Genomic DNA, 26951 nt, shown 5'->3' with positions numbered 1-26951 from the left:
AGCTTGAATTTGGTATTACAATTGTTTTTAATTATTTATGATAATGACAATAATTTAACGAATGAAAGTTGAGTTTCATATCAAGGCTTTCTCAATATTTTCTTTAGAACGTGAAAAAGTTCTAAAGAAAGAAAGAGCAGGCACTTAGAGAAGCTTGAACTGATGTCTTGTCAAAGTGAATAAATCCATATTGTTAGTTGCATTTGCAATCTGTCCCAGTTGTGGTTTTTCAGTTTAAAATGACGTTTCATCATCTTCATTGAGGCTCTTGGTGGTAGAGGGAATTAATTCTTCCACATATGTAGCAGGGAAAATACCTATTTTCCCATTGAGAGATCCATACCACCATCCATCCTCTTCCTTCTGGTGAATTTCAATCACATCACCTAATAAAGTAATGTGCATAGTGTTACTTTAACTTCCTTGGTCAAATAAACAAGATCTTAGGGGCAGTTCACACAAGTTTCTTAAGGAAGCGACATCATAGCTGCCAAGTTTTCCCTTTTCTCGCGAGGAAGCCTATTCAGCATAAGGGAAAATCCCTTAAAAAAAGGGATAACTTGGCAGCTATGAGCGACATAGGTTTAGAAAGTACTCTGTCTTTACCATCCTTCAAAAGAACAGAAGGGTTTCTCTGTGGAGACCAAACCAGATAAACCATTCTTGAGTATGGCTTGTGCTTTTAAGTGTTCTTCCATATATATGCTTAGAGCCAAACTAGATGGAGAGTGGGCAGGTTTCAGTCCCTCCCCCAAGAGCTTATTTCAGTATAAAGTTAAAACTCTACCCCTGGTTTTGTAGCCAGAAATGGGTTTCAAGGGTTTCAAGCTAGTCCCTCTGTTGGCCACTGAGAACAGGATGCTGGAGTAGATGGGCTTTTGGTCTGATCCAGTGGGGCTTTTCTCTTACATTGAGATTAGAGAAGGGGAAATGTTGCCGTTACCTTTATTCAAGCACAGCTCGTCCTCCCTTTCAGCGTGGTAATCATATAAAGCTGTACAAGTTCCATACACTGCATCACCATTCTCTGGCGGTAGAGAATTGCTAACAGCTACTGTAAAGTTTGGACAAAAGTGATAATATTTACAGCAGGCTATAACAAATATTGTCTTGTGCTAACAGCTAGCTCTTTTAAAACAACAACAACCCAATTATAGCCCCTGAATTAATTTTTTGAGATGGAGAGATTTGAAAACAGCTTGGATCTGAAGGGCCAGGTGTATTTTGTTCCATTTTAGGTATGTTGCCCTCTTTTAAATTATTTAAGAAAACTGATGTTTGATTATAGTTTACATTTTGGCCTGGGAGTTGTACTGCTGTTTTCCCTTTTTGCAGGTGGCATTACAGTGGTGCCTCGCAAGACAAAATTAATTCGTGCCGCGAGTCGCTTCGTCTAGCAATAATTTCGTCTTGCAAAGTGCGGGTTGCTGCGGCAAAAAAAAAAAGCCAAAAAACTTTGTCTTGTGAAGTGCGGCCATTGAAAACTTCGTCTTGCGAGTCACCAAAAACATCGCAAGACGCTTTCATCTAGTGAGTTTTTCGTTGCACGAGGCATTCGTCTTGCGAGGTACCACTGTATTTGCTTCTGGACAGAAAAAGCACCCATACTATATAGCTGTACATGCATATTTCTAGAACCTGACAGCAATTTGAAGGACCGGAGGGTGGCAAGCACTCAGAAAATGCAGAGCCTCACCACAGAGGAAGGGGAAGAATAATCCTATTATTATTCTTTAGAAGACATCTGAAGGAAGCCCTGTATAGGGAAGCTTTTAAATGCTTTATTATGTCAGATGGGTGGGGTACAAATAATAAAATTATCATCATCATCATCATTATTACTAACACAATATTTGAGCCGCCAGCAGGCTCAGCTGCTTTTTATGCTTCTAATTTGTACCGAAACTGAGAGACATCTTACTAGCTAGAAACCTTTCACTTGCTCCTTAGCTTTCTACTGTTACTGTGGTACCTCAGTTTTCGAACGTAATCCGTTCTGGAAGACTGAGTTCTGAAACGTTTGAAAACCAAAAACTCAATAGCCGACAGCTTAGGCCTCAGGGTCTTGCACTCAGCGGAAGCTGCGTGGCATGTTTGACTTCAGGCGTGTTCAAAAACCGAAGCATTTCTGGTTTACAGCGTTCAAAATCCGAAATCTTCATCAGCGGAGACATTCAAAAACCGAGGTACCACTGTACCAGAATGGCAGCCATTTTGCCAACTATGTGATTATGAGAGAGAAGGGAACCCTAGACTTCACATGCTGATCCTGCAGTGGATTGTGTCCTTACCTGGCGGACAACTCCTGTTAATTCCTTCTTCACTGGTGGCCCCTGTGCTCAAAGTTTGCTTAAAGTGTTTCTTCTTAACAGGGCAGGTGATTGCCACAGAGTGATGCACACAGTCCTATCATGTTTTGAGGGAAAGAAAAAAGCATTATTGTTAACAGGAGAAATGCTAAAAGTTTTGGGAAAAATACTGTACCTAAAGGCAGGTGAAAATAAATATACTTGAACAACACAGGAGTGCAGTTTGCAGCTAAAAAGTGAGCAGTTGAAAACCAGTGTACAGCACAATCTAGCAATCCAAAAGACTTCCTAAAGATTACTCTGCTCTATCATAGTAAGATTTGTGATGCCAAAGCAGACACTTAAAGTTCAAGGTACAGGATAACTAAATAAGTACTTTGAAGAGTAAGTAAAAACTTTTGTTTAGCTGTATTGTAAAAATAAAAATAATCATCATCATCATCATCATCATCTTTCCCAAATGTATGCTCTTACCAGCAATGACATTCTGGTCCCACTAATGGCAGGTGAAAGGACTAGGATGTACAGAAGGCTGTAATAGTTTCACACATCTATATGTATATAAATGTAAACTGGCCATGTCTGTTAGTATCTACTTTTCACCAAAACTGCTTGACCGATTGCGTTCAAATTTTGACACAATGCCGCATGCGAGTATGAGATCAAGCCCATACCGTTTGCGTAGACAGATGTTGCACCTGGGCCAGGTAAAAACCCCAAAACCACGTGTTCCAGAACTCACAAATCAGACAAAAGTGCATGCTGGGAAAAGAGCCAGGTTGCAAACCAGCGCCCTCCAGCGGCGGCTACACTGGTACTATACCTATAGAACCTTCCCTCTCAACAGCACTTCGGCTGCCGTTTATATACTAGACCGAAGCCTTTACAGACTAGGCCAAACGGAGGTACTGACTCGCCTGGGTGGGGATTGGGGGGGCCAGGGGACGGGATAGGTCAGGACACGGTGGGACCATTCACAGGGATGAGTTGGGGGGGAGGGGACGGGATACGTCATGGATCGGCACAGGGTGGGGGCAGTCACAGGGATTAGCCACAGCAATGTGCGGCAGGGCCAGCTAGTGTTCCCTAAAAGTGCTTTGACATAAGCCACAACCCTTCATAGTACCTTTTCCTTCCATTTTGAAATGCAGTTCCAGGGTTCGACTGGTTTGGGCATCTGCTCAATTTCTGCAAGCACAGTCGCCAGCTTGAAGTGGTTTGCTTGCAGAAGGATAACTTTCAGAGATGTCTAGTAATGCAGATAGTTTTTAAAATAAAATAAATAGTTTTTACAATTGTTTACAATTTACTTTTAGTAAAATGGTATTTTGTTTCATGTTGATTTCAGGTGGGGGCAGGGGTTGACCCTAGGGATGGGTGAATCTCAGTTTTGATTTCCCTTCGTTTCCACGTTTTCCCAATTTATGTTCAGTTTAGTTCTCCACATTTTCATGTTTGCACATTTTTCCTAATATACTCACGTTTGTATGCAAGTTTGCCTGTTAAAAGATATTTCTTGCAAAGCAATTTCCCCAATATAATTATTTTTTGTATATTGTTTTCAGTAATATATGCATTTGTATGCACACTTTATCCTACTTATATGAATTTTTGTACGCAGGATTTGGTTGCAATGCCATAATTTAGAGAAGTGAATTTTGAAGGATGGCTGTGTTTACATATTGTTTTGAAAAATGCAGATTACATAGGTTCACCTTTAAATGCAAACTGAATCAAATTTCTGTACCATCACTAGTTGACACACACACAGTCAGACTTCCAGTTTAAAATGTACTACTTCTCTTACTGTCTCTTGTCCTAAAACAAATCACATCCAATTTGGCAGGTTATTCTATTCCAAACCTGCCCAGTTGATTTTCTAGTGATTGTGGGTGGCATGGGCATTAGATATTAGTGAAAGCTGGATTTGAACTGAACACAAATTAAGCCCAGGCAGGCATTAAAAAGATGGTATAAAACTATAGATTACAGTCAAAAAATGTTACCTCATCAAGCTGCTCAGTGATATCATTCTGATTCTTTGCATCTGAGAACTGTGGAGATTCCGTATAAGCGTTAAGCATTCGTTCCAGACCTTTAAAAAGAATATTGAAGGAATAACCATTTATAAAAGATTAAACAATCTGTACTATTGTGTGTGTGTCCCCCCCCCCCCGAACATTTACTAATCTTTCATGCATATGTCTCTGGAAAACAAATGCTTCATAAAATGTTTCTGGAAATCAACAGTAAAGCGTTACAGTGCCATTAGAAAACTCCCAGAACAGATTTATGTATATTAAAAAATTAAGAGCTGCTTTTTGGCGCTATAGGCCCACAAAGTGGTGTACAGTGGAACCTCGGTTTATGAACACCTCGGTTTATGAATTTTCGGTTTATGAACGCCGCGGACCCATCTGGAACGGATTAATTCACTTTCCATTACTTTTAATGGGAAAGTTCGCTTCAGTTTATGAACGCTTCAGTTTATGAACAGACTTCCGGAACCAATTACACCCATGTTTCAGTTTATGAACGCTTCAGTTTAAGTACTTCGCGGACCCGTCTGGAACGGATTAATCCACTTTCCATTACTTTCAATGGAAAAGTTCGCTTCAGTTTATGAACGGTTACTCCGCGGACCGTCTGGAACGGATTAATCCACTTTCCATTACTTTCAATGGAAAAGTTCGCTTCAGTTTATGAACGCTTCAGTTTATGAACAGACTTCCGGAACCAATTGTGTTCATAAACCGAGGTACCACTGTACAATAATATTGTGATAAAGCAGACAAGATAATAAAAGACGCAACAATAACAGTCATCTGGAGGACCCAAGATGATTCAAGGGGAACAAATTAACCTAAATTAAGTACTGCCTTTATTAACTTTCAAAATGGCAAGAAGGAAGAGGCTAGCCAACCTGGACTATTAAGTGGGCAATTCCTCTGTTAGCTAAGGATGACTCGTGCATTTATTGTTTGCTTTCATTCGCTCGCTATCCACCACGGAGGATGCAACAGGTTGCCAGTTTCCAAGCTAATTCACGTGTTTAAAACTCTAAATAGTTTAGGCCCCAAATATACGAAATACCATCTCCATCCCTACTGGCCCTTCTTGTTAAAACACATCAGAAGGATGAGGAATGGCAGCCTGAGAGGGCTTTTTCTGTGGCAGCTCCAAAATGATATACAGCCGTACATTGGAAGCCAAATGGAATCCATTCCGGAAGTCCGTTTGACTTCCAAAACGTTAGACTCCCAAGGGACGGCTTCTGATTGGCTGCAGGAGCTTCCGGGCATTCAGGAGCTAAAGTGTTCGTCAACCAAGGTACGACTGTACCTCCCTCCCCACAGAGGTGTATCTAGCATCTTCATTGTACAGTGGTACCTCGGTTTAAGTACACAATTGGTTCCGGAAGTCTGTACTTAACCTCAAGCGTATTTAACCTGAAGCGAACTTTCCCATTGAAAGTAATGGAAAGTGGATTAATCTGTTCCAGACGGGTCCGCAGAGTACTCAACCTGAAGCGTACTTAACCCGAAGTATGAGTGTAATTGGTTCTGGAAGTCCGTACTTAACCTGAAGCAAACTTTCCCATTGAAAGTAATGGAAAGTGGATTAATCCGTTCCAGATGGGTCCGCGGAGTACTTGAAAGTACTCAAACCGAAGCGTACTTAAACCGAGGTATGACTCTACTGCTCTCGCATTGGGCTAAAGAGATCTCTTTCCCCTGCCCTTTGAAAATTAAGCTGTTTTGTGGAACCATCCCACACTGTTTTGTACACTGCACTGTTCCATTTGGAACGCTTTTGTGTGCATTATAATTATAATGGTTTTATCTGTTTTTATAATGGTATATTCTGTTATTGTAACTCCACCCCAGGATCTTATGCTGAAGAACAGGTAAGAAGTTTTATAAATAAGTACAGTATAGGTAAATAAGCTGTGTGTTGAAGGGCTAATAATACACATAGCTTCCTTACACATTTGTCTTCAGTTCCAGGGGTATAATAAGGAAAGGTTTTAGTCTATCGACTATGGACTCTTGTCTAGGCCAGTTTCCTCTAGAAGCAATGCCAAGGATTGAATGACAACACCCAATATATCAAGGCATACAGGCAGCATTTCAAGGCACCTGTTTTGTCTTGTAATGCCTTCTCCAAATCCTTTTGAACACGTAGTACTTTGGCTTTGATGGAAGCCTGCCTCCTCTCTTTTTCGATGAGGCTCGTAGCATCTTCCTCCTTTTTGCAGGAAAATAAACCCACGTTTTAGACATGCAGTTCAGATGGAAAAGAAAAAAATGCACCCAAGCAGAAAGATGTTTATTAGAAGAGCAAAAGTACAATGAAGCCTGCATTTGGTACTACTCTAAACTCAAGCACGAATAGTAATAGTTATAGGCAATAAGCTTATCCAGATCCATTATTTGGATACTCCAGTTCTGCTTATCATATTGTGCTTTTGCAATGCATAAGCATAATTGCTATGCCAATAAAACCTTGCGATTAAGTGGCATGCAAAGCGACAGTGCTGAAAAAGCAGCTCTCTGTTGCTATTGTATTATAGCTTAGTAATTGCATGATGTTGGATTCCCCTATATAGACAGTCACACGAAAAAGTATAATAGTCAAGAAAGCACCCGCTGTGGCTTTTGGCCCTGTGGACCTTACTTTCTGATTTATGTCAACTGCTTCCTCTGTGTGGATAAAGCAATGGCAGTACCCGTTGATTTGTGATCAGTCCTTTGTGAAGCAAAAACAGCAGTGGTGCCGAAATATTACAAGGCCTTTTAAGGATCTAGAACAGGGGTTCCCAAACTAAGGCCCGTGGACGGATGCAGCCCAATCGCCTTCTAAATCCGGCCTGTGGACGGTCTGGGAATCGGTGTGTTTTCACATGAGTAGAATGTGTCCTTTTATTTAAAATGCATCTCTGGGTTATTTGTGGGGCATAGGAATTTGTTCATATTTCCCCCCAAAATATAGTCCGGCCCCCCGCAAGGTCTGAGGGACAGTGGACCGGCCCCCTGCTGAAAAAGTTTGCTGACCCCTGATCTAGAATGTGGCTTGGCTGCTTCAGATGCTCTACATTTGGGGTGTTAATTTAGAACTTGCATTATTAGCCGAACATGGTTGCAATGGCATTTATCGCAAGAGAGAACAAAACAGTGTTTGGGTAATTACAAACCTATTTGCAACCCGCAAATCAATATTTTCATAGTATCTGTTTATTAAGACACAAGCTGCTTCTCAATGTTTTGTCCCACTCTTGCAACACACTCCTGATTTTTACAAGAAGTGGGCCATGGGTAAAGCCTGAATATCCCGTGTGTGCTCAGTCACAGTAAAATGCACGTACCATGGTTTATTCATATGTAATGTTAGCATGCCAGCATATGACCTGGAAGAGCTAACGGGCTGCAGGAATCAAGAGCAGCATTGGTTGGCTCCATGCTTTTTCCTACATTGTGATTTTTGCATAGCACACATCAAACCCAAATGTCCTTATTTGCCATATATTGCCAGGTCAAAAATTATGAAACCGATATCACGATATGGACTTCAAACTGGGTTTGGACGACATATCGCCCAGCCCTAGCAGGCAGTTCCTATTTCCATAGAAACATTGCCTGTCGTGATGACAAGCATCTCAGTAGTGCACTTACATAATAGTCTGTTAATAACAGCTCCAGCTTGGTCTCTGTAGCAGGCATGGACATTTCTTCTCCTAACATCTGTGTGTCCTTGTGTGCATCAACTTCACTGACCGCATGATGAAGCCTTGTGTGGCACTAGAATAAGGACAAACAAAATTCAATATGAAAAGATGTTCTAATAATATTTAGCTGGAAGTGAACAGCACTTGGAATGAACTAGTCCCATTGAACAAAGTTCACTAACTAGTTAAAAAATCCCTGAACTAACCTGAAAGTAGTACTTGTAAATGCCAGGTGATCTAAAGGTGAATAAAGTTCACTTTGGGGGTAGCACTGAATGATTTATAGTTCATCTTTATGTTCGTTACTTTTGCCCTCACCAGGAGACCCAGACTCTGAACTTTCATTTTTTTAAAAAAAAAAATTAAAAAAACATTTCTAAAGAAAGTTGCAAAGCTAAATGTGGCAGGAACGGTCTAAGGCTTATTAGGCTGTTGCTAAGGACACTAAGTCAGTCACTGTTGCTAAGGAATTGGAAGGAATGTGAGGCATTTCCTGCATCTGTTCATGGACCTGTACTTCTTGCTGCAAGCTATTCAGGTTAGAAGACAGTGAGAAATGCCTCACATTCCTTTGTGCCTCTAAAAGCTGTGCAGGTGGCAGAAATAAAACAGAGTAAGTCTTCTAGTATGGAAATACAATCATGGGGAAAGTTTAACCTGCTTACATTCCGTCTGTCAATCATCTTATTACTTGTGTGTGGCCTGCAATTTGCTTTTGGACTCTATGGTTCAACATACTGGCTGGTAACATTCTGAATGCTGAAAAAATGTATGCCAAGGATGAACTTTTTATGAACTAAAAGGTTCATTTGGATGAACTGGAACTGAACCAGTTCATTTTGCAAAACAACGTTCTTGAACTGGAAACAGTTCCTTTTTAAAAATGAACTTTCTAACCTCTGGAGGTGAAAAATCTTAATATTACATACCGCAATTAGGTTCTGTGCCAAACTAGAAAGTTGCTGGCTGTAACAATTTAATGTATTCCACAGAAGATGGAGTCGCTCCTTTTCAAGTTCTAGGATGCTCTGTTTAAAGGAAGGGAGGAAGCCATTACTACACACAAAATGGGCAATCTGCAAGGATTAGATACGTCTGCTGTACACAGAGCCACTGGAGGAACCCCATATCCAATCCCGAAAGTCCGACGGGGCTTCCACGGCTTCCGATTGCCTGCAGGAAGCTCCTGGAGCCAATTGGAAGCCGCACCTTGGTTTTCAAACGTTTTCGGAAATCAAATGGCGTTCCAGAACGGATTCTGTTCGAAAACCAAGGTACAACTGTACATAATTTAAAAAGCAGAAGTGGGTATGGCATTACAGAACCCCCATACTGCAACAATACAGTTCGCTATGAGTCATCAGGAGCTCTCCAAAGCCTGGATGAATGGGCGAGTCTTTAGCCGATGATGAGACTGATAGGGTTGCCACATATGCCCTCTTTTTCTAGGACACATCCTCTTTTTCACGAGTATGTAAAATGAGAGTTGTCATAGTGTTCTGTAGTTAAAAGTAGAAGTTGGCAAATGTGTCCTCTTTTTTGTTCTTCAAAATATGGCAACCCTAAGCAGGAAAGTAGCGATTTGCCCCTCAAAACCTTTTTGAGGTCATATATGAACGTGTGTGTGTGGGGGGGGGGGAATAAACATACTCTTAAAATTTTGAGAGTTATTTTTATGTGTTAATTTTATGTGCTCAACCATTCTAAAGGATTGTTGAATATTGCTTTATTTAACATAAGTTGCTTATTTTAAAGTTATGTATTTATTATTACTTTTGTTGTGGATGAGATTTCTTTTTGCCAATTATTTTTATTGATTTTTGGAATTTCAGAATTTTAACCCAATCTTCACAAATTATTACAATACCAAATTAATACAAATAAATGACTTCCCACTCACCACTGCTGATGCGACCTTAGAGGATGGCCCTTGTGGTCTCTTCCAACTCTATGATTCTATGATTCTATTCTAATATTACTGCATCAAATATTTTGTATTCTCTCCAAATACAATCCATTACTGGATCAGATTATTATAAGTTGTGTTACCTTGTATATTTTATTGTTGTAAACTACCTTGTCACATGGCCAGCATGACTAAACCGCTTCTGGTGCAACAGAACACCATGGAGGAAACCAGAGCACACGGAAATGCCATTTCCTTCCTGCCACAGCGGTACCTATTTATCTACTTGCACTTTTACGTGCTTTCGAACTGCTAGGTTGGCAGGAGCTGGGACAGAACAACGGGAGCTCACCCCATCGCAGGGATTCGAACTGCCGACCTTCTGATCCGCAAGCCCAAGAGGCTCAGTGGTTTAGACCACAGCGCCACCCGCGTCCCTACTATCAACCTACTCATTACATAACACAGGTACTTAGGACCCCCGTGAGTGGAAAGGGCACACCCAAACAGCCATAGGCACACATGTGAAGCACATGATTCTCCTTCCACTGAAATCAGCCGGGTTTAAAAGTGTTTCGCTTTGGCTGCATTGCACCCTTCGTCTCTTTTATGTAGGTGTTCCTTTAGTTGAAGAATGCTAAAAGGCTTGGAGTAGAGCTCAGCATGTGATTAAAAATACAGTAACTCTGTGGAGGTGGTGATGCTTAACAGCATTTAATTAAATTTCTGCTTCTAGAAAAAAATGATTATGAAATTTACGGCCAATCTGTTGACACTGGTTGTTTTTTTGTGTGTATGGGGGGGGGCGTTCTTTAAAAAGCCTTGTCTATCACAAACCAGATGTTGCGGCTGTGTTGGATCTACAAATTTTTGCCATGGGGGTAAACATCCACACTGACCCCATGGCTCACATTCAGTGACGCTTCTGAGCCTCTCTCCTCCCACGCCCTGTCATAGTCATGGCAGTGAGTGCTGTTTTCCACCCCCAGGCAACACACTACTAGGCCTACTTCTACTACTTCTACTACACTACTAAGTACAGCTCAGCTCAATGCAGCAAAATGACTAGGGATCACCAGCAAAGAGGCTGGGATCTCCTCTCCAGGAGCCCAAACGTTTGCTTCTTCATTAGCTTGGCTTACGGTTAGGTGCAAACGGGGGCTCTGGGTGAGCCTCCACCAAGCATTTTGAGATGGGTGAGAGTCAAGCAATCTCAAGGCTAGATTAAGTTGCTTGGTGTGCTGGTGCCAAAGGGATATCTTCCCTTAAGAATCTAGGAAATATAAGCAGCCCAGAGAAGCAGGGGAAACCCAGCCAGATAGGTGGGACATAAATAATAAAATCATCATCATCATAATCATCAAGCAATTCCAGTGGATGTTGGAGGGCTGACTTTCTTATTCCCTGGGACGGTTTTCTATGCATGGGGTGACAAATGCATGCGCAAACGTATGAAGCTGTGTCATTCTGAGGATATGCCAAGTCAGCAGTGCTCTGGAGTTTTATACAGCCCTCTCTGGAGAGATGCCAGAGATGGAACTTGGGACATTTGGGTCCGAGTTTGGGTCTGGTTCACCTGGGGTTGCCTACTCTAACTGGCTCCAGCCTGGGTCCTTTCTAGTTGTAGAGTTGGGGAACTCAACCTGGAACCGTCCTGCTTGCAGAACATGTGCTCAAATCTTGAGCTGCATTTTGTTCTGCAGCTCCTCCCTTTAATGTTTATAACTTCGAAGAGTGGTCCTCTGCTCCCAGGACCCTTTCCCTTCTCGAACACACAGCTGTAAATCAGGAGGTGCCTCATTGTCCCCGCTGAATTGCAAATCAAAATAAAAAAATGAATGGCAGTGCAGAAATGAGGCTTGTTTATATTCAAGGGGAAGTGTCAGAATGAAAATGTACAACAGCACAAGAAAAGAACCTCAAACGACTTGCCTGGTGGCAATTTTCTAAAGTGCTTTCCCATTTCAACCTAGTTTTACAGGCGGCTAGATTCTTGCCATAGTAATCTTCATCGTCCTTTGCCAGTTTTGTCGCAGATTTTTCCAGGTTTCTGAGCAACTGAAATGAAAATATAAGTGTAAGTTGTTTTAAAAAAGAGAAAGATGATTGACTTCTTTCACCAGAGGCATTGTTCTCATAGCCGTGTTGGCAGGTGCAAATTATCTTCTATTTATGCACCTGTAAGGTCAGGAGAGGCAAGGCCAACAGCTTAACAGTGTGCCTACGGTTTAAAATGTGCCATGTGCATGACAACATGCAGAAAAGTGTGTTTTGTGTGTAGCAAATCATGAGTCTTTGCTTCACAATGCTGAAAGTCACCCTCTCCCCTCAAAGACACCTAATAGATCTATTCCTGTCATTCTGTCTAGCAGCCTGGCGGGACCAATTGCTTCAGAAAAGTAGGCTGTTATTATCATTACTACTTTTATAGCCCACTGTTCAATTCAATAACCTCACACACAGCTCTTGTCCACCATTTTATCCTCATATAAACCCTATGAGATTAGCTGGGAAGAGAGATAGTAACTGGCCCAAGGTCACCATCAAGCATGGATTTGATTCTCAGACCCTCCAAGTGTCCCTATTTTCCAGGAATAGTCCTGGATTTACAGAAGCTGTCCTAGTTTCTTATTTGATCCCGGAATGTCCCGCTTTTCCTTAGGATGTCCCTATTTTCATCAGATAAATATTGGAGTTATGCAACCCCCGAGCCACGATACAATCTTTAGAAGACACCTGAAGGCAGCCCTCTATAGGGGAGTTTTTAAATGTTTACTTTTTATTAAAAAAAATATTATTAAAGATTTTCTTCATTTACAGAAGTATGTGCATTGTTTCTATTCTCAGGTTGTAAAGTCTTTTCTATATATCAGTTACATATGATGTGAGACATTAGTGTTGTGTACAAAATAAGGTTGGGGAAGAAGAAGGGAGGGAGGATAGTGAGAAGTGGTAAACTTATATTCTTATAAATATAATTAATTAATGTTTCAGTATGTTTTTTGTATACGTATATTGGAAGTCATCCAGAGTGGTCGGGGCTACTCTGTCAGATGGGTGGGGTATATTATTATTATTATAAAAAATATATAGGACGTCCCAATTTTCATCAGAGAAATGTTGGAGTGTATGGAATCTGGGTCTCTCTGGACCTACTCTAACCATGCCACCACACTGTCTTCATGATTTGTCACCTACCTTAGCTTCTACTGCAGAGGAGATTGCACTGCATCATGTGACCTAATGCTCTTGGCCCAGGGGACACTGGGAATTTTCCTGGGGACACCCCATTCTCTTAACACTCAACCCACGTGGTTGCAGGCAGGTAATCTGCAAACCAAGAGGCAAGCGCTTGTCTGAAGATTTACCTTCCTTTTGGTCTTTGGTGAAGCCAACGCTTGGGAGCTCTCTGTTTCGCGGAAGAGCGCTTCGTGGTTCTTGGTTAGCTCCTTTAATTTCTTCTTGGCCTGCCACCAAACACACAGAAATCAATTGGGATGTGAGGGGTTGAAGGAAACTGCGTATTTTTTTTCAAGCTGAGCTGGGGGTCGAGCTGAGTAGGGATCTCTCATAGACAATTTATTCTTTGATGTCGTGATTGTTGTTCTCTGCCCAGACTCGTCTTTCACTGACGAAAGGGGTTAGGGCGCGACTCTGACAGTGGGTAAGATGTCATTGTCTTGGAATGGCGAGTGCAGCGTATGGTGCAAAGGAGATATCATCAGGCAGAGGACAAGTGATGGCTTCTCATTATGCTGCCTTCAGTTACTAGCTGCTCTTGAACACATAAATTAATCCTTGTGTCTGTAAGCTCCACAAATGGTGTTGATCTAAAGACCTCCACTGAGATTCAGATGCAGCAAACTGATCTGCACAGGCTCACCAACAGCAACCTGGGCTGGAATTCCTGGGATGTATGTATCTTCTTCACCTGTGTCACAGAGGTCAAATCCACACTGTGCATTTAAAGTGCATGGCATCCTCCCAAAGAATCCTGGGAATTCTAGTTCCCTCCTCACAGAACTACAATTCCAGGCACCCCCCAAATTGAAGTTCTCAGGATTCTTTGGGGGAAGCCATGTGCTTTAAGTTTATAGAGTGGATGCAAGCAGAAACTACTTGCAAATATGTACACACACACACAATCATTTTTAACCTTGTTGATCTGGTCTGGGACAGCAAAGATGGGCACCACAGATCTATACAGTTTCAAATGCCTGCAAGAGAAATTTTGGGTGCTGGATACCTTTTTAGTTGATAGAAACATAGGAAGGTGCCTTGCACCAGAAAAATGGTAGACAGCTTTGTTGTTCCATTGGGAGTGAGGGGAAGGAAAGTTCTACAGTGGTACCTCGGTTTGCGACAGCAATCCGTTCTGCAGAGCCGGTCGCTCCTCGAATCAGTCGCATGCCGAAGCGCCAATAGAGCGCTTCTGTGCACGTGTGCGCTGCACAGAACTCTTCTGCGCATCCGAGCACCGTGGAACCTGGATGTAAACACTTCCGGGTCCGCGGTGGTCGGAAACCGAAGCGGTCGCAAACGGAGGTGGTCGCAAACCAAGGTTTGACTGTATACCCAAGTGAAGTGAAGGACCCATCTTCAATCATGGTTGTTGTTGTTTAATCATTTAGTCATGTCCGACTCTTCGTGACCCCATGGACCAGAGCACGCCAGGCACTCCTGTCTTCCACTGCCTCCCACAGTTTGGTCAGACTCATGTTCGTAGCTTCCAGAACACTGTCCAACCATCTCATCCTTTGTCGCAGGGCCGGCCCTACGACAAGGCTGGGTGGCACAGGGCGCCAGGGCGCCGTGCACTGCTGTGCCTGTGGCAGCCGTGCGGCGGGCGCTGGGAAACGGGGCGGGGGGGCCGCCGGAGGGATCTTCGCACCAGGGCACCAGATATGCTTAAGACGGCCCTGCTCTGTCGTCCCCTTCTCCTTGTGCCCTCAATCTTTCCCAGCATCAGGGTCTTTTCCAGGGAGTCTTCTCTTCTCATGAGATGGCCAAAGTAGGTGGCCAAATCATGGTAGGACAACTAAAGATTCATTTGTGAAGCTCTGGAGAGCCACTGCCAGTCAGTGTAGACAGTATAGAGTTAGATGGACCAGTGGCCAATGTAAGGAAGCTTCCTATGCTCCATTTAGCCTATAGATCATTTCTATGCTCATACAGATGATGCCACATGGGGCTGCCTTTCCTCTCCATAGATGGGTTTTCAAACTCCCTGTATATCTGCATTCTAGCATAGCTAACCAATGCCTTTTATTTCAAACCATGGGACATAATCTAATCAAGCACTTCTTAGCCCCCTTCACATAACTGAATTCAACGGGATGCGGAAGAGTTTCCTGTGGGTTGATCTTGACTTGGTACCTTTGCAACGACGAAAGATGGAAACTTGCCTTTATTTGTTGGCTCCAGTTGCCGGTCACCATGTCCGCTGCCTTCACAACTGTATTATCTAGCTTATAGAAGAGAAACATGATGACATTTGAGAAGCATATCATTGCATATTGATTGATTGATTGGATTTCTCCTCTGTCCTTAACTATAACATCCCCAGGGAGGCTACAACCATAAAATGTACAATGATTAAAAACAACCAACCAACCATGAGACATTGAAGTACAAAAAAACAATTAAAAGCAGGTACCTATATAAAAATAAATGCAAACACTTGAAAGACAATTCCATATATAAAAATGGTTCTAGTACAGATACATGTACAGTACAGATCTTAACTTGTTGAAAGAGGAAGGGCTTTCAACAGAGATAGTTCCTGACTAATATGTAACAGGAGGGAAATCCAAAGGTCTGGAATGGATCTTCTGTTAAGATGGGATCTGCAAGACGCCCTCTCCTGCAGAGCACAGTGATGGGTTGGGTATATGAGGGGTGAGACGATATGGCTTTGTTCCATTATCAATGTACAGCCTAAGAAAATCTAGCCACATTGGGCCTTTTAAGGAAAGTTGGAATCTAAAGATTTTAAAGGAAACATAGTAAAGGTAAAGGGACCCCTGACCATTAGGTCCAGTCGTGACCAACTTTGGGGTTGCGCGCTCATCTCGCATTATTGGCCGAGGGAGCCGGCGTATAGCTTCCAGGTCATGTGGCCAGCATGACAAAGCCGCTTCTGGTGAACCAGAGCAGCACATGGAAACGCCGTTTACCTTCCTGCTGGAGCGGTTCCTATTTATCTACTTGCATTTTGACGTGCTTTCGAACTGCTAGGTTGGCAGGAGCTGGGACCAAGCAACGGGAGCTCACCCCGTCACAGGGATTCGAACCACCAACCTTCTGATCAGCAAGCCCTGGGCTCAGTGGTTTAACCACAGCGCCACCTGGGTCCCTAAAAATCTAGCCACATTGGGCCTTTTAAGGAAAGTTGGAATCTAAAGATTTTAAAGGAGATATATATATATATATATATGGCAAGTGGACAATAATATTAGCATCACACCAGATTTGTAAGAGGCCCTTTGCAAAACCAAATCCTCATAGACTTAGGTTGTGATCCTGCTCCTGCTGAAACAATCAGAAGCCACCAGCAATCAGAAGCCATTGACTTTAACAATGCAAAACTGCAGCCTTACTTAGAAACAAAACTTTGTGCATTATGCATCATCACCTGCACAGACATTGCACCAGATCACCAGAAAAGCAAGGTTATTTGAACTCACTGCTTTTTTCCTCTTCTCATGCTCCTCCAGGACGTGATTTGTTGGGCTTATAGCTTCCATCTGAATGGCTTTGCCAAGTTTCCTGGGCACAGAACATAAAACATATACACCTGCTGCATTAACATTTGCCTTCCGAAAAATTATTTGCTAGACAACCGCCGAGGGAAATGCAGTAAATATTCTCCATGCAATCCCAGAGCAGGCAATAAAAACTGCCATGTTGATTGTACAGGTTTTAAAACCCTCCCAGCTCTCAGTGGACTTTGAATAATGGACCGGACTGTACTTACTTGTGCAAATCGGAAGCAGATTTCATCCCTTCAGAAACACATTGCCAGGCACTGCAAATATAACTTAATGGAGACCAAAAAAAAAAAAAGAAGGAGGAGGAAAGGAAAAAGGAAATATAGTATACACATTTATTCTTACTTCAACACGTCTGCTAAAAATCTGGTCTCAGACACAATACATTTTAACAGTTCTGCACGGAGATTTACATAGGATGCCATTTTGTGCAAATAACTGGGTATCAAACTCAATCCACAACGGTTGTTTTGCAAGAGGAATTGCAGCTGTTTGGCAAGCCACTGTCACCTTAAAAACGCAGAAGATGACTTTAAACTTGTGCCAGTCGTTTTAGAGAAAAGACAAACCTGGTTCCAGGGAACAGCTGCCCCATTCTATTAGATGTTGGGGATTCCACCGACCTCTCCCCGCCCCCCGCCCCCATACCCCATCCTATTGTTGAGAATGTGGCAGCAGCAGCATCTGTGTATCAGCATTCCCTCAATACATATGCCTAGCTCAGAAGGCAGCATAAGTATGGCTGCCAAGAAGGCAGACCTTTTGTTGAGCAAGGGGTTTCCATTGTTGGGCACAGAAGGGCAAAGGACCAGGTGCACTTCTGGAGCACCATCTGCCACAGGAAGCAATGGGAGCCCCATGTACACCCAGGGCTCTAGACTACGACTTTCCATGACAAAGGAAAAAGAAAAGCCCATCGGAGCAACTGGGGGCTGGGCGGGAAATGATGTCACTTACCCGACCTTCATTTTGCCCAACGCTTTGGTGAGCTTGTGGGCCAGTTTATCCAGCCCTTTGCCATATGTGATCTCCAAATCAGCCCTGCCAACAAGGAAACCAGAGGTCATGATTGCAGGCAGCTCCTTGTATCTTGACAGCAATGATCTGTCATTTTGGAAGTATATTCTTACTCTTCCATGCTGACCCACAATTCACGTCACTCAGCCGTGCCATAACCACTCCTCGGTGCTCTGCTAATGCACCATCATGAATCAGTTATGTCCTGTTTGCCTTCAACATTCATGTAATTTACCCAAGAAAATCGTTTTGCAATACTCAGCCACTCTTGCTGGCTTTTATTAGAATTTGATTTACCAATCAATGCTCTTCAAATGAGGGGTGCGGCAGGGCATGGGTACCAGAGAAACCGGAGGACAAGGCCTGACACGTAATTAAAAACAATGAGCTCAAATGACAAGCTTTCCAATTCTCTGGTGCAGAAATGGTGCATTAAGGTGAATTGTGCGCACAAATGGAACTGTTTTCTGCACTGCTTCATACATGTACTTCACTTAAATCGACTTCTTACACATCATTTAATAGCATGCAATTAAATGTTCAAACTGACTTCACTGAAGTGCATTGTCTTTTGAGGTGAAATGAACATTGTATTTGTGCACTGCCTAATTTGCAATGGCTCATTCACACATACACCGTTCAGGCAATAACACTGGTCACCAACACAGTGCCTGTGGGCACCAGCGAGCCCACCAGTGCCTTGTACGATGCCCTCAAAAAGGTCTCAGTAAATCTCCCTTCAAAAATCCACAATACACATGAGACTGATTGCTCTTCCTGCTCCGCACCTGCTTGCCCCAAGTCTCCTTAACGATGCCCACATTTGACTGAAGGTAATAATTTGATTACCTCCATCCCTTCTGTTCTGAAGAAAGGCAGTGGTGCAAATAGCTTTTCTCTGGGAGTGTGGTGATGACTGATGTACGTGCTTCCTTAGCTCACACCATTTTGTGGTCCTATTTTCCAGCTCTTTAGATGCGGCAGCCATTTTGGTTTAAGCCACATCCCCACTGCAGCCATTTTGTGGCTGGTGCCCAAGGCACTTTCTCAAAATTCCAAAAAGGTTGGAGACCCCAGCATTAATCAAAGGGGCACCCAAAAAATATTCAGGGGAGGCAACCATCACTTGGTAGTAGAGCGCACACTTCATAGGCAGAAGTTTCCATTCTTTTCATTTCCATGTAAAAGAATCGGAGCAGCTGATGATGCGGCTTAGATGTTCACAAGGTACATTTATTACCCACCAACGTGGCTTAATGTAGTTCATCTCCTGGCCAATGTCATATTTTATTATCCAAGTAGCATGGAAGTAATGATGATAGCCCAAGCTTGTAAAAAAAGGAAGAGAATTGAGGGGTTTTTGTGTGTGCCCGAATTTCACTTGTTCTGCTGCATAAGTGGTAAAGCATTTCATCATATTTAGAAAAGAATTACTTTCAAAAAGGTGTCTCCTAGAAAGGGGAGCCTTGAGGTTTAAGATGCAAGGCAAATCTTCTATGGAATGGCAATTTCTCTTTGGAATGCACAGCTAATGAAATCCTTGCTCTCTCTACTCAGAATATCTGACAGTAAAATGAATTAGGTTTTCAGGAGGAAATAACAAGTCAGAGCTAAAAGCCTTCCTCCCAGCCTTCCCCCTTGGGTGAAATGTGTCTTAGTAAATCTTCCAAGGCTCTGTTTGTGACTTTACAAAACCAATAGCAATTGCAGGAACAGTATGGCTGCTAAATTGGGGCACGATCCAGCAGAAGAAGCTAAGGGAAGGGACAGTTAAGCAGGTTTCCCTGGACTACTTTGTCTCAATCATGCAAAAACCATGGTTTAGGGTTACATCTAAATCAGCTCATCAGGCCAAAGGAAGAAGCTGGTCCTTGCTATTAGACCTTTTATCCACTCCCCCTTTTCACATTCCAGCAGTCACCCTAGTAATTACTGGATGAGCAAGTTATATTTCAAGTGGCATCAGACCAAGCCTTATAGAAACTGTTCAAACACGCAGGGAGGAAATGATAAGCAGCCTTGTATTATAGAAGTCTGTTCCGGAGAACAATAACTCTCTCCCCACTCCCTCCGTCAGCACACACATACCATTTGGAGAAAATAATTTGTCATCTGAGCAAACAAGGAGATCGAAGTCTACCAGGTTGAGGGGACACATACATACCTCTGCTGAAGAATAGACATGAGTTGCTTGCAGAAATTATCTCCATTTTTGGAAAATCTTTTCAGATCTTGATATGCCCTGTCATACTGAAAAAACAAGATACAGACTTGTTTACAGGCTTTAAGGTTTGGGCAACATTTCAGGTCTGCACTTGTTCTGCCTGCCACACAGATCCAGGAAAAGAAAAGAGAGTAGGAAGCAGGTGTGCAGCTAGTGTGGGAAGAGAATGAGTATTCGCAGTAGCAAAGGTTTTGTTTTTCTTTTCCATCCCTGAATGGGGCATGCAAAGTGATTGCGTACTTTTTTAGCCAGAACACCAGCTGACGATAATGTACAATGTCCTTAGATACTCCTGTATTGTTACTATTATCATTACTAAAACAACAGGTAGAAGTTCCCGGTGGATGGATTGCAACTTCTCCCTGAAATCTAGCCAAAATCTCCACCCAACATCCACACACAGGGAGGAGACCTTTACAAAATCAACAGAGTTTCTGTAGCACCCACACATCTACACACCCTCTCTGGCATTGAGAGATCTAACACGGCTTAAATAAAACGGTTCTCGGGGTTCATTTTGTTTTCCATTCCCAATTCCATCACCCCGTTCAAACATTGTGCCAGATCAAAGCCCATATGGAAGTATTTCCATTATAACGCACTCACAGGTCTGAAAAATAAATAATGGAGATTATTTCTGTGCTACTCTCCTTTCACATTAAAGGCTCCCCTCCTGCCAATTTGGGGAAAGGCCAGTGTATGGAGGGTAGATGGGGCTGTAGCACAGTCTTAGCTTTGCATTCAGAAGATTCCAGGGTCAGTCCCTGGCATTTCCAGGTAGGGCTAGAAAGGACTCCTGCTGGAAGCCTTGAGAGGTCCTGCGTTGTCAATCTTGAGTTAGAAGCACCCATGGCCCAGTAGAAAGCAGCTTCCTATTTGGTGTGCTAGGTTTCCTCACTTGCACAAAGCATTCCTGGGAACGCCAGCTTGCCCATTCAGATCTCCCTGCGAGCCGAGGTCCAGTTTGCGATTAGGCAAGTCACTATTTTGAAGAAGCTCCTCTGCAATGCGATGCTCCCCTTTCTCTTCGCAAGCCAGAAGCGGAAGGTCACTCTCCCTATGCTGCTATGGATTACCTCCTTTAATATAGTTTCACCGAACATTTTAAAAAAGGAGGCTATCCACAAAAACGTGGCCGGAGATGCTCTCTGCCTCAACTGCAAGTGTTTTGCAAAGGGTGGAGGAGATACGGGGAGGAAGAGATCATGATTTCTCAAGAAAAGGCACTTTTTATTTTGTTGTTTTTATTTTTATTTTGCTTTGTGAAAAGCATGCTCTGTGACAATTCAGCACAGACCCATTCATTATACCAGTAGAGTTCAACATTCACAACCGCTACTGCATATAGCCTGCTATTTAATTATTATATTAATAGATCACTGGTTTCATTCAACATAGTGCTAAGGTGAGCATTCCAGCAATGCGAGGATATTTCCTTGCATGACAGAACCATTTCCCTCCTGCAGTCTTGGCATTCCCGCTAAATGTGTTCTGGGTTCCCCCTCGACAGGCAGATGTGGGGATGGCAAAGGGCATGCACATAGCAAGGGGAGAGGTGGGGGGGGGGAACATACCTTCCAACATTTCTCCAATAAAAATAGGGACATCCATAACAACAACAACCCTGCCCATCGTACTGGGTTGCCACAGCCGCTCTAGGCGGCTTCCAACATATAAAAAAATAAAGCATTTAAGAACTTCCTTCTGCAGAGCTGCCTTCAGATGTCTTCTAAAGATTGTATCTGACGAAGTGTGCATGCACACGAAAGAAAGCTCATACCAAAATAAAAACTTAGTTGGTCTTTAAGGTGCTACTAAAGGAATTTTTTTATTTTGCTTCGACTCAGACCAACACAGCTACCTACCTGTAACTAAAAGATTGTATAGTTACTTATCTCCTTGGCTCAGGGTTCGCAAAACTGCATACCACCTCCCACCCACCCCCCACGAAAATAGGGGCGTCCTAAAGAAAAGCAGGACATTCTGGGATCAAATCAGAAACTGAGATGGCTTCTGTAAATCTGGGACTGTCCCTGGGAAATAGGGACACTGAGAAGGTCCCAGAGAATCGCCTTGGGCTCCCCTTACATGGAGAAACTCACAAAGACAGTTTTCTGAAAACGGATGACCAATACTCCCCAAAACCATACCATGCCATAATGAAATGTTTAAATATTTCTTTGATTGTCCTTGAATCTTCCTGTCGCACTTGCCATTCTCTCCTGCCACGCCAGTGTGGTGCGCCACACCCTTTGAGGACCAGTGTGCCAGCTCATAGAGTTGGTTGACCACCACCCTATATTAATTTCAGTATAGCTTTGAGAAATACTGTACCATGCCTTTCCTCCCAAAGTGACCAAAGCTAACAGCTGCTATAAAATATTATTATTGCTTTTTAAAAAATATACCAGGGGTGGCCAACTCTCAAGACACTGCGATCTACCTCATAGGGTTAAAAACTGGCAGTGATCTACCCCTTTTGGGGGGGTTCAGATCAAAGTTGTTGAGCTTTTTTTAAGGAAGGAAAGCCCTGTTAGGAAGGAAAGTCCGACACTGTTGAACTTTTTTTAGGGGAGCCAAAGTTGTTGAGGATGTATGAGGGGAGCCAGTGATCTACCACAGACATCAAGTGATCTACCGGTAGATCATGATCTACCTGTTGGACATGCCTGAAATATACCTTTCCCAAAAAACCAGAAGCTTTCTTATTCGGACTTGTTGGACAGGAGATTGCAAAAGAGGACCTTACACTATTCTTGTATGCGACAACCGCGGCTAGGACTTTATTAGCCCCAAAATGGAAAACTCAGGAGTTACCGACGATTGAAGAGTGGCAGACCAAAATGATAGACTATGCGGAACTAGCAAGACTAACTAGCAGGATCCGGAACCAGGGGGAGACAAGGTTCCAAAAGGACTGGAGTAAATTTGTGGACCATATGGAAAAGAACTGTAGAAGTTTAAAAACACTTGCAGGACTGAAATAAATCCTACGAAATGAATTTAAATAAGGAACAAGGAACTGCGAGATAGGAGTTGGAGAGAAAACCAAATGAGGGGAGGGAGGGAGGGAAGTCAAAGCTCGGCAGAGCATTGGGAATTAGAGATTTGGGAAGAATTGTTAAAAAGATAATTGTGTGTGTTGTATTTGTTTTTGAATGTTTGTTTTGTTTAATGTTTTTAATGTGTTTATTTGGAAAAATTTAATAAATTGTTTTTTTAAAAAATATTATTATTGCTTTCATTAGTTACAATTGTCATGCTGGTAATAGCCTACGACGAGGGATGTTTACCCTGCAATTGATTACTAGGCATTATGGTAACATTTCTCTTTTCTAGAGGGGTTTTTTAAAAGAAAATATGTCAAATCCAAAGAAGCAGGTTTTGCAGCAGAAACTTCTGCTGGCTCGCTCCCAGTTCTCCTCCCGTGCAAGATGCAGTTTGCTAGAAGCAGCAGCCATATTAATATTTTATATCGGATGTTAAATCTTTGCAATGCATCGGCACTCGCTGACGAAGCTGAGCCGTACAAAACAACAAAACAACAGCACTGGGAGCAATTCCCCCTGCGCGCACACACATAATGGATGCACAACAAGCCTGGAACTGCAAGCGGTCCTGCCATCTCTTAACAGAGGCAAAGGAAACAAAATGCTTGCTCGAATCCTTGGTAGATGTTGAAGGATCAACATGCGCAAGGCATCCAGCAGCCACGTGAACGTGGGTGCGGTTTGCTGGCTTGTTTTTGAACGCAGCTGTACGGAAGTGCGCATCTTGGGGGCGGGACTGGCTGCAGTGGGGAATTGTGCTCCTCTCCAGTGGTGTAGAATGGGGGGGGGGCCCATCGGGGCAGTTGCCCCAGGTGCAAAATTGTTAAGGGTGCCAACTTTCGACACCCAGTGCTGCCTCAGTAGAGCTTCCATTCCTGGGCTCCAGACAACAGATCAACTCTTCTCTTCTTAGCTCTGGAGCTGAGATCTCCCAGGTGATGTGGATGCTGTTGGGCAGTTGAATGTGCATGCATACTGCACCTGTTTCCCTTCTTCCCACCCACCCACCCCCCCCCCCCCAGTTTGGCCCCAGGCTCAGGCAACCCACACTATGGCACTCCTCCTCTCTTTAATTGCATGCTGTGTTCCTGATCAAAACCACCCTCTCTGCGCCGTTTTCCTCCCCTCTGTTTAGTCAGAAGCAGATCCAATTGGGGCTCAATCCCAAGAAAGTGTGTTTACAATTGCAGCCCTGAACTTACGGTTATACTGTATATCTTGTCTATATCCCTGTGTCTCCCTAGAGGAGACAATTTCATGTGACTTTTTATTTATGTCCTTATTTTTGATAACTCACGTTGATGGAGCATAGGGCCTCCGATTCTCAGGGTCGTGGGTTCGAGCCCCATGTTAGGCAAAAAGACTCCTGCATTGCAGGGGGGTTGGGCTAGATGGCCCTTGGGGTCCCTTCCAACTCAACAATTCTATTATTATTCTTTCTCAGCTTCTCACATCCATCTTTGGATATATACCTCTTCTAAGTTCTCCCCACGGTTTTCTGTTGCATATTTATCCACCTTTCCCCTCAGATTGGCTTTTCTTCTAAGAAAACCCCGTTTTATCCTCAGGTCAGCCCTGCAAAAGTAATGACTGGCTCAAGATAACCCAGTAAGATTCACAACCAAAGGAGGATTTAGACTTGCTCCAGGGAAGTGTGTGTCACTTTGGCCTGCTTCTCTGTTCCAATCTACGTTACAGCTTCCAAACCGAACTCAAGGAAACCATTCAAATGATCAGGCATCACATATATGGCTTAAGCCTAACATTTGAGTAGAGATAATCAGCAACAGGAGGCCTTGGGGCCAAATCTGGTCCTTTGAAAATGACAAGCTGCCTAGCTTTGCAAGAGGTGTGCAGGGTGGGAGACTTGTGGCTCTGGCAACAGCACATGCCCACAATCCACTCCCGGGGATGGGTGGGAATGCAACAACAAATATATACAACTGCCCTGCTGCAAAATAGCAGAAACAGCAACTTAACCCCACCCAGCAGCTTTCTCTCCCTTCCAGTTTCCGACCAGGATAGGACGAGACTCCTGCCACCCTCGAAACTCGGTTAGCTCAGTCCAGCATCCTTGGCTACTCTTCGAGCTTCGCTAGGCCTCTGTCCAGAAAGCCGGTGCCCCATCTGCGAGGCTGAGAAGAGGAATCTTGAAGAAGCAATCGGGATGTGTGTGTGTGTGTGTGTGTGTGTGTGTGTGTGTGTGCATGTTGCATTGCCAGCAAAGCACTTTGGAAGATCAATGTCACAGCTCAAGGGCAGGCAGACACCAAGCTTGCAGAAAAATCAGTCCCTCTCTCTGATGTAGACCACCAGCCAGGTATTCTTCAGTGGCTGTGAATGATGAGTTCATTGTGGCCCCCAAACCCCACATATACTAAGCTGAGAGAGAGCCTATGAATGAAGTAGGAGGTTACTCACTGTGCAGCCTTCCAGTGGGTTCTTCATTCTGAACTGCCGGATTCGACTCTCGTATTTCTGCCTCTGCCCTAACTTGTCCGCTTGGAATTCTAGGAGGCTGGAAGTTCCATGGCAATCAAGCCGGTGTGTCAGGCAAGCAGCTAATTATGGGACTAACCCTGCAGCTGGTTTCATCCCAGCAACTTCCTGGTAATGCAAACAGGATCCAGAGCCCCTCAAACAATCGTATACAGCAAGGTGACCAACAACTGTTATTGCCCCTAGCCTTGTTTTTCTGTTAATGCACTTACAAAATGTTTTGAAATTCTTTATGAATTAATTCATTAATAATAAACCAGGCTTAACTTTGGGCAAATGTTTTGCTACTTGGGTTTGACTGGTCCTATGTAGCACATAGTTAGGGTTGCCATACACCTGGAATTTCCAAGTGAAAATAGCAGCCGGGAGGAAGTTTTGGGAAATGGTGATTTTGAGATTGATTGCTTAAGAAAAGCCCAACAACCTTGTTTCATTTCCCCAAAAAAAGCTTAACAAATTTTGTGTCCAGAATTTTACTTATAGAAATATGGCAACCTTATGACTGCACTAATGGGACACGGTTGTGGTGTTCATACAAGGCTCCGTCGTGGTGCTGTTATAGGCTAGGGCTGGTGAGACAAGAGTTCAAATTCTCAGCCACGAAACTCACTAAGTGATCTTGGACCAGCTGCATATCTCAGGCTGAACTACCTTGTACACCTGTTGTGTGGATCAAAGGGAATGGAATTTTTTTGGGGGGGGGGTTCACTAAGTGTGTTGAGAGAAGGGCGCTATCAACTTTTTTTTTGGCTTGCTCTCTTGTTTCTTGAACATTAAGTCAAAGTCTCTCCCTCCAGCTCCAAAGCTTCTCAACCTGCCAAAACAAAAGATCAATTTCGCCTTTCTGCAGAATGGGTGCACGAATCACACACGTTCAAGAACCAGCATGGAACAATGCCCTCCCAGTGAGAGAGGGAGGACAGGACCCATGCTGGGGCCAGAACTTAAGTGGTATCAAAATTGAGACATGGCTGGAAAGTGGAAATGTAGTTGGATGTATTGTGCAACAGCTAGGAAATTGGGGAGGCAGAAGGGAGGGAGAGTGGTGGATAGGTGGTGAAAGAGCAGGAGTGGGGGGAGGAGTAATAAAGGATGTTATTTTCTGACTGATCAAGATGGCCCAAAACTGAAATGACCTATAGAAATGGCTGATTCATCTAGGAGACCCTGAGTCCAGGGGAGGGGGGGGGCTGGTTTAGATTTAAGTGTTTAAATGTTATTATGATAAAAGAAATTATATTTGAATGTATGGAAAATTTTGGGGTATAAATTTGAGGCTAAGGGGAGAAATAGAGGATAGATGGATGGGAAAATAAATTTAGATTTGGATCAAGATAAATTATGGGTGGAAGATAGTCGATATATTGAAGAACAGAAATAGTTGAGAGATAATGAAAAAATGTGTTAGAATGATTTAGGATAATAAATGAAAATTGCTTAATTTGGAGTTT

At 43.2% G+C, this 26951-nt stretch overlaps 1 protein-coding gene across 2 annotated transcripts; it reads right to left on the bottom strand.

Moving 5' to 3' along the window:
• Nucleotides 1-185: 185 nt before the first annotated feature.
• NOSTRIN (nitric oxide synthase trafficking) lies at nucleotides 186-25612 on the bottom strand. 2 transcript variants are annotated; one of them, XM_035133169.2, is made up of 16 exons: nucleotides 25423-25612; nucleotides 19892-19977; nucleotides 17668-17751; nucleotides 16917-16979; nucleotides 16627-16708; nucleotides 15346-15408; nucleotides 13309-13407; nucleotides 11873-11998; nucleotides 8964-9062; nucleotides 7982-8107; nucleotides 6449-6557; nucleotides 4316-4404; nucleotides 3436-3558; nucleotides 2292-2406; nucleotides 944-1054; nucleotides 186-386 (listed from the first exon to the last, which is right to left on the bottom strand). In XM_035133169.2, the coding sequence occupies exons 1-16, from the start codon at nucleotides 25447-25449 to the stop codon at nucleotides 235-237; spliced, it is 1554 nt and encodes a 517-aa protein (XP_034989060.1). In that variant the 5' UTR covers nucleotides 25450-25612; the 3' UTR covers nucleotides 186-234. The 2 variants fall into 2 exon arrangements, with proteins under 2 accessions (XP_034989060.1, XP_034989068.1); XM_035133177.2 differs by lacking the exon at nucleotides 17668-17751.
• Nucleotides 25613-26951: the final 1339 nt, after the last annotated feature.

The sequence above is a fragment of the Zootoca vivipara genome, chromosome 1 (genome assembly GCF_963506605.1).
Source record: "Zootoca vivipara chromosome 1, rZooViv1.1, whole genome shotgun sequence".
NCBI lineage: Eukaryota > Metazoa > Chordata > Lepidosauria > Squamata > Lacertidae > Zootoca > Zootoca vivipara.
The sequence above is the reverse complement of the archived record's forward strand: the minus strand, read 5'-3'. Positions and strand labels throughout refer to the sequence as shown.